At 38.4% G+C, this 8994-nt stretch overlaps 1 protein-coding gene across 1 annotated transcript; it reads right to left on the bottom strand.

Moving 5' to 3' along the window:
* Positions 1-5801: 5801 nt before the first annotated feature.
* On the bottom strand, positions 5802-6752 carry LOC103212141 (olfactory receptor 4C12-like). The gene is given in 1 exon segment (XM_007958141.2): positions 5802-6752. A coding segment is annotated over 1 exon segment (927 nt). The 5' UTR covers positions 6729-6752.
* Positions 6753-8994: the final 2242 nt, after the last annotated feature.

Here is an 8994-nt window from a genome sequence, read left to right as displayed (position 1 = left end):
CATTCTTTACATATTTACAAAATCAACTGAATCAGGGCTTGGTTTTACTAGCAGAATCTATGTAAATAGATGCACAAACTTTGCCTGTAATAAAAAATAGGAGAACTAATAAAATATATTAACATTGAGAGCAATAATGTTTATAAAAACCTAAGAGATAGGCATTGTTATTATTCTCATTTTACAAGTATGGATCTGGCAAAAGTGAGGCGGTATAAAAACAGATATACTGGCTAGCCAGGAACCAAAATCTGACTGATTTCACAAACCATGCTCCTAACTGTTGTGATACAAGGCCAGACTATGACGATAGAGAGGTCAAATAAATAATTATAATAGGCTACCATTTATTGAGGCAGTGGTGCGCACATTCTATACATTAGTTCATTATTTATAACTGAAAATTTAATAATTTTTTGCTAATTAGTCTGCTGATTTCTGTGTACCACAATTCATGGTAATTTGTTGCATGCAACTTTATGATATCTGAAGATGTGAGAGCTATAAAAACAATGGACCATTCAATGTCTGAGGAGCAGGTAATGAAGATTAGTTTTGTATCATTCATGTCACCCAGAAAGAGTGAGGACTTAAAAAGAACATTTAAATGTCAGGTAGAAACGTCTATGTAATATATATGCATTTTTAGGAGCTCTGGTAGTGTAGTGGTTAAAGCATTTGTCTACTAACCAAAAAGTTTTGAACCCACCAGCCACTCTGTGGAAGAAAGATGTAGTAGTCTGATATATATATATGTACATACATATATATGTGTGTGTATGCATTTATTCTAATCCCACGTATTATATAAATATATAATCATTCTCTATAAAAACAGTTGTTTACTAGATTCAGTAGTTTCTAAAATATAATACAATATCTGGTGCACAATTTTATTGAATGGATAAATAAAAGTATAAAGGAAGAAGAAAACTGGCGGGGGGGCGAGTAGATCAAACAACAATAGTACTGGACTCTAGGGAATCCTTTCCTACCTTTATCTGATTCATACGCTAAGGGAAATTCTAGCTAGAGCTCATGGGAGAACAACAGTTTGTTTTTACTCATACTTAAACTAAGGAATGAGAAGGAAATAAAACTAAGATTTTCAGTGTCTGAGTAAATAATTTACGTTGATATTTTCCCTGGACTCAACTAAGTTTCATTGGCATAAAAGTGACCTGTGTATATTATATTTCTCTGTTCATTAATTTAATTTCTGGTAACATTTAATTATTAAAAGGTGTTTTGAAAAAAATAAATGTATGACTTTGTCTCTGCACAAAGCAATTTCAACATATATATATATTACCTCTTCTTTCTTTCATATATCCATTGCTGTTGTTGTTGTTGTTGTCATGTGCCATCAAGTTGTCTCCGACTCATAGTGACCCCTCCTTGGGTTTCGAAGGCAGCATCACTACCAAATAATCACCCAATCTTCATTCCAAGGAGTGGCTGATGGGCTTGAACCAACCTCCTGGTTATCAGTCAAGTGCCTGAGGTACTACACCACCAGAGCTACCCATTTATCCATAAGCCAACTCATATTTTTGAACCCAGTGAATATATTATGCATTGTAATATGCACTGAGGCTTTAATAGTGATTAAACAGAGACACAAGTTGTGCCTGCAATCTATTGAAAGATTCCCAGAAGAAAACAAAAAACTATACAGTATTATAAATAGTCAGGTAGTAGAAACACAAGGAACTATGAAAACACATTGGAGTAAGATATAACAGAGACCCGGGAATCAGGAAACATCTTCTAGATGAAGGGGCTGCCAAAATTTTACCTAAAGGAGAGAAAGGAGTCAGCAGGGTTCCAGTGAAAATGTTCCTTGGGAAGGGAATGAATACATAACAATGCTAAGAGGTGAAAAAGAATATGACATATTTAGGAAACCTAAATAATTTTGTTTGTCTGTGGTTATTAGATAATATAGTCATTAAACATTTATTGAACTCACAATGTGTTTCAGGCACTGTGCTAGGCACTGAACATGTAAAAGGTAAATAGCAAGACATGAAGCTGGGAAGAAAGGAACAGGGAAGATCAAGCAGAGTCTTACAGCCATGTTAAGGCTTAATGCTAGGGAAAATATTGAAAAGTCCTTTAAGATAGTAGATGATGTGGTTAGATTTGAGTTTTAGAATAACAACTCTAACTATAGTATGGGAACAAGACTGGAAACAGAATAGTAGTTAAGAGTTTCTCATAATAATCTAGATGAAAAGGATGGAGGCCTTGGCTTTGGTGGTGCCACTGAGTATGCAGTGTAGTGGGCACTGCTGTGCCAGCACAAATCTTCTTAAACGGGCCAGTGCAAATATGACCCAGTTGCAGAGTCTGGGTTGTTAATAGCTCACAGATTCACCCTTCTCTGGATGATTGAGAGAAAATAGGAGCTGTCTCCATGAGGAGTTAAAACAACCACCCCAAGGACCACCAGAAGCCAATAATTGCCCGAAATTAGATGTGAAAGTCTAATAATCCCTTCCATCAAGGTGGGCGGGCCCAGATTCATACTACAATGTGAACTCCAGAACTCCTATGGATAAAAGCTGAAGCCATTCCCTTTCTTACCATAATCTGCTTCCCTCATTCCCCTTCTCCTTAAAATTCAAGTTCAAATCCCCAGCTCAGGCTCTGTGTCTTAATGGGGTAACCCAAATTAACATTGAGAGAGAAACGAAGGTTCAACAAAATTGAGGAGTGATAAACAGAATAACATGCTCTAAGATGAAGATAACAAAGAGAAAAATGTTTCTTGTTGAGGGCCTTTCTCTTTTTTTGAGAGTATATTATTAAGGCTGTTCAACTACTGATCATGTCAAAGTCTATCTGGGCGTGCTCAATGGGGAATCCTTTTGAAGTTTTCTGTCCAACACCGCCAACTTCCTTTCTGTCCAAACTGTCTGGGTGTCTTTATTAATTTCCTCACAATTGTAGAATGAGCCCAAAGACCCTCTACAATCACCCCAGCAATCACTCCAGGTTCCACCAACTACTCAATTGTCTTGGCCATTTTGATGTCAGGTATCACATTCACTCCCAGATGGAATGTCATTTACTTTTACTTTTCAATTCTGATTTTCCACCTGGTTGCTATTTTCAAATTTTTACATACCTTCTCCTCATCTAGCCCTAATCTGGTGCCAAACTCTAACCCACATCCAGCATCATGAAACTCTTTGATAGAGGGTAGGAGGGTACACTCACTGAACTAGAGAAAATCAAGATTAAAAGATTAAATGACAACAGTTTTGGGGGGAGGCGGGAAAGTTCTGGTTGCCTAGTGCCACCCTGACAAGAATTTACCACAAATGGGATGGCTTGAACAAACAGCAAACTGTAAGCAGTTTGAGGGGCTAGAAGTCTGAGTTCAAAGTGCTGGGCTCTAGGGGCTGAGTGAAAACCCTTCAACCTTGGGCTTCAGCTCTGCCTCCTGCTCCTGGCCCACTGAAGCTGGAGGCTTTTCTTCATTCAGCTGCTAGCTGCTGAACTGATAAGCCCAAGGTTGACAAGTAAAAAGGCACAGTCCCTATGTTACCAAACCACATGGCAGGCCATTAATTCGAGTTCACTGAAAGTCCCAAAGTCAGCAGAGAATGACAGGCTGCTGAACAATGACTCAGCTACATGCAGGGTTCAAGTGTGCCGTAAGCTACAGACCATTCCCACGGTTGTTTCTTATATACAGTAAGCAGACCACATACCTAAAGTAGGTACTCAGCTGCCCCAATAGATTCCACCATGGAGTTAATGACTACTCTCACCATGGGGAATAACTACATTCAGCTGCCCAGCCACTCAACCAGGCCAAGTTGACACACAACTTAACCACCACATGGAACATCCCCTTTCAATATTCACCCCCTTCCAAGAATCACCCCCTTCTTATTATCCATCTTCCATTTATGCCTCTTCAATGGAAGAATTAATAAAGTACCTAGTATAACTAATAGTGAAATTATGTGAAATCATCATAAAATAGATCACAATGTTTTTGAAAAATTAGACCTTTTTTCATATATTTTTAGGCTTTACAAGAAAACAATGATGCAGCTATTTACTACCAACAAAGAAAGGAAATTCTTACTTAGGGCTGTGTATTGAGAAGTAAGTGTATGTAGGATATGGAGTCAAATCGAGCCATAACCTCAATATCCTCTAAAATGAGCTAAAGAATTAAGGGTAAAATATGTGTGCTAGTGATCAATGCCTCTCAGTTCTGATTGTACTCTTTGTCTGCTCTGTTAAATAGAATGGACTCTGTAAGCATTTCTACTTTGGATCTGGCATGATGTTAACCTTTGTCAGTAGAGGGCACTACAAGGGGAAACCTCTTCTTGATTTTGACAAGATTCTGTTTTCATCTTGCTCTGCCTGTTTAGCTACCAGTAATGGGGGGAGGAGGGCATAGTGCCTAAGGCATTTGACTGAAAACCAGAAGCCTGGCAGTTCAAACCCACCAGCCACTCCTCAGAAGGGAGATTGGGTGATCTACTTCCATAGTGATACCGCCTCTGAAACCCAAGGAGGAGTTGCTATGAGTCAGATGCGACTGGACGGCAATGAGTTTGGTTTGGTTTTTTTGGAATGTGAGGGGTAGTGGAGTGGAGGTTGGACATCCAGAGACATTCACTCTCATCCAGTTTCAGTGGTACTTGCCATGAACAGTTTCCCTCTGACAGTCAGTGTCACCTCTGAAGGCAGATGCCATTGAATCTCACAGACATCCAAGCAATCATCTTCCCACCTTGTCCTATCTACACCCTGGTGTGGTGTTTTCTGCCAGCGTTGGAACCCACCTGAACCCAGAGGAATTTTCTGCTTGCTATAACATACCTCCTGGTCCACCAGCCTTCTCCACCAGCACTCCAGTGGGAGGCTCCAGGCTTGCCAGTTCGTCGTGTTTCTTGCCCCCAGCCTCTGTCTGTATACTGTGTACTAGTTCTCTCCCACAGAAACTCAGTAAAATCCTTCCCTTCCAGTGGGCTATAGTCACACCTCCAAAAGATGGAAATCCCAACCTTGAGGAAGTAGGCCAACTCCAAAGTTTGTCGTTTCTTTGAATACTTTCTCTTAGCCCCAAAATATTTTTTAAAGTTCTCTTTACCTTGGAAGGAAGATTGGGCAATCTACTTCTGGAGTGATACTGCCTCAGAAACTCAAGGAGGGGTCACTATGAGTTGGATCAGACTGCATTGAGTTTGGTTTCTTGTTTGCTTGTTTGTTTTTGTTTTTACTCATTTATAATCAATACCTGATAGGATTAATCATTGAATGTAAACTTTTCCTTTTAAAATTACTGTGTGGTCTGCCTCCTGATTGGATCCTGACAGACATGAATGGAAGATACTTAATATAATGGAAGCCTTATGAGCAGGTGACAAACATTCTTTTAACTATACAATCAACATTTAATGAAAAAGAAAACTCGTAAGAGAAAAGTTACATTGAGAGCAGAGTCTAAAACAAAACAAAACAGAAAACCATTAAACATGTTATTTTCAATACTCAGCAATTACCAACATCATTATGTTACATAAGAAGACGATTTCAATGTCAATCCAACAGTCTAAGTTTGTACATTTTACTTTCTATAAATGTTCCCAGTATCCATGTAATCAATAAATATTTATTTAATGAAAACCAGTAAAGTGTGGTGACAGAACATGGCATGAGAGACTAACAGGTTTCTAGTATTGTCAAAGTTTATGCCTTGATCTACAGATCACAAGGGCTGGAATATATTGCTCTATTCTATCTACCTACAATGCTCAATGATCTTTTTAATCATCTGAAGTCACTTTTTTGCTCCATAGCTTCCTCATGGCAGTTTTAACCTCAGTATTTCTGAGGGTATAAATTAAGGGATTTAACATAGGGGCCACCATAGTATAAAAGACAGCCACAGCTTTATCTATGGGCAGAGTGGTCACTGGACGTAGATATGCAAATATACAGGGCACAAAACATAAGATGACCACTGTGATGTGAGAGACACAGGTAGAGAGGGCTTTTCACCTTCCCTCTAATCTATGGATCCTTAGGGAACGCAGGATGACCACATAGGACACCATCAAGAGGAGGAAGTTTAATAAGCAAATGAATCCACTGTTAGCAGCAACAAACAGACCAAGGGTATGAGTGTCCGTGCAGACAAGTTTCAACAAAGGATATAAGTCACACATGAAGTGGTCTATGACATTGGGACCACAGAAGGGCAGCCAGACTGTGAAGAGGATCTGAATAGTTGCATGGAGAAATCCTCCAGTCCAAGCCACTCCCACCAGGAGAATGCACTGCCTATGGCTCATGATGGACGTGTAATGCAAGGGTTTACAGATGGCTACATAGCGGTCATAGGCCATCACTGTCAACAGGATGATCTCAGTAGCACCAAAGATGTGTTCTGCATAGACTTGGGCCATACACCCATTAAAGGAAATTACTTTCTTCTCATGCAGGGAGTCCACAATCAGCTTTGGTGCTGAAGAAGAAGAATAAATTGTGTCTATCAAAGAAAGTTGGGTCAAGAAGAAGTACATGGGGGAGCTCAGAGCCTGGTTGGTAGTAACAGTAACAACAATGAGTAGGTTGCCTGAGAGTGTTACTATGTACAAAATCAAGAATATCACAAACATTACTTTCTGCAATTTTGGGTTCTGTGTGAGACCTATTAAAATGAATTCAGTCACATTCCTGTTATTCTCCATCTATGCGTTTTTGGTGATAAAAACCCCAAGCAGGAATGTTTTACCTGGGGGAAAAAGAAAAACAGGAAGAACCATAGAAGAATCAGTCTAAAACTCTGCCTTTTCACAGTACTCTGCCATTCTCAGATTACTTCTTCTCACCTCTAGACTCTCCAAGAATAGATACCTCAAAATATCTCTTAGTTGGGTCTCTTATCATTTATTATTATTAATTATTATTTATTGTATTTATTACTATAATAATTGTTTATTATTATGAAACTGCAAAATTCTTATGAAACTGAGAATATCCAAAAGAAAGGAACAGTATTCCCTAGGATCACAGTAATCTTTCAGAATTTTTTCTTGAGCATCAGAATGAAGGAACAATGCATTCATTAGAAATAATAATTTTGGAGACTAATAATACTTGAAAGCATATATAAGATAGCATGAATTAAAAAACACAGAAGGGTTTGTAAATCATAATTATAATTATACAAATACATCCACTCTTCTTATTAACATAAGTTCTAAATACCAGGTCATTATGCAAAACAGTGTTACGTGAAAAAGTAGAATGACAACATCACATCACAAAATGGAGAATGATTACATCATTATATAATTGCTAGATGACATCATTACATAACTGTCAAATTATATTATTCCATAACTACCTTGAGAAGGTCAGAGCACTACTGTGAGACATTCCTAACTACATTACAATCATTCTCAATACCATATTTAATCCACCAGCCAAAGATTATTGATATGTGGTTTTAACTCATACTGTTGGTTTGAAAGTCAATAAATTAAGTTTGTATGTTCAATCTGTATGTTAATCAAATAACCTGAGAAACTGGACTACATGAAGAATAACATGGCATCAGAATTGGAGGAAGGCTCATTAACAAACTACAATATGCAGATGATACAACTTAGTTTGCTGAAAATGAGGATAACTTGAAACACTTACTGATGAATAAGAAAGACTACAGTTGGCAGTATGGATTACACCTCAATATAAAGAAAACAAAAATCCTCACAACTGGCCCAATATGACTCCAATAAATGAAGAAAAGATTGAAGTTGTCAAAAAATTCATATTACTTGGTTCAATAATCAACACCAATGGAAGCAGCAGTCAAGACATCAGATGATGTGTTGTATTGGGCATATATGCTGCAAAAGACCTCTTTCAAGTGCTGAAGAGCAAAGATATCTCCTTGAAGACTAAGATGTGGCTAACCCAAGCCATGGTATTTTCAATCACCTCATATGCATGTAAGAGCTGGACAATGAATAAGGAAGTCTGAAGAAGAGCTGATGCTTTTGAGTTGTGGTGTTGGCCAAGAATACTGAGACTACGACAGACTGCTAAAAGAACTGACAAATCTATCCTGGAAAAGTGCAGCCAGAATACTCTTGGAAGTGAGAATAGCCAGACTTTGCCTCTCCTACTTTGGTCATGTTTCACAAGGAACCATTCCATGGAGAAGGATATCATGCTTGGTAAAGTAGAGGGTCAGCAAAAAAGGGGAAGTTCCCTCAATGAGATGGATAGACACAGTGGCTGCAACGATGGGCTCAGGTCTATCAAGGATGATGAGGCTGGTGCAGGACTGGGCAGTGTTTCAATCTATTGTGTGTGGGGTCCGTCTGAGTTGGAGGTGACCCAACAGCACCTAACAACATTCAACCTGAGGGGATTGCATTGTACAGTTTTGCAAAACCAACAACTTATTCATCGTAAATATGTTTTTCAACAACATAAATGGTGACTATACACATGGAGCTCATCAGATGGAATATACAGGAATAAAATCAACTGCATCTGTTGAAAGAGGCAATGGAGAAGCTCAATATATCATCAGTCAAAACAAGGCCAGGGTCTGACTATGGAAAAGCCATCAATTGCTCATATGCAACTTCAAGTTGAAATTGAAGAAAGTTGAAACAAGTCTAAGAGAGCCAAAATACGACCTTGAGTATATCCCACCTGAATTTGGAGCCCATCTGAGGAATAGACTTGATGCATTGAACACCAATGACCAAAGATCAGACAAGCTGTGGGATGCCATCAAGAGCATAACACATGAAGAAAGCAAAAGGCTATTGAAAAGACAGGTAAGGAAGAAAAGACAAACTGGATGTCAGAAGAGATTCTGGAATTTGCTCTTGAATGGAGAGTAGCTAAAGTGAATGAAAAGAATGATGAAATAAAAGAACTGAACAGAAGATTTCAAAGGACAGCTTGAGAAGACAAAGTATTATAATGAAATCT

Source organism: Orycteropus afer, unplaced genomic scaffold, assembly GCF_000298275.1.
Source record: "Orycteropus afer afer isolate SDZICR_OR568_19922 unplaced genomic scaffold, OryAfe1.0 scaffold00857, whole genome shotgun sequence".
Classification (NCBI taxonomy): Eukaryota; Metazoa; Chordata; class Mammalia; order Tubulidentata; family Orycteropodidae; genus Orycteropus; species Orycteropus afer.
The sequence above is the reverse complement of the archived record's forward strand: the minus strand, read 5'-3'. Positions and strand labels throughout refer to the sequence as shown.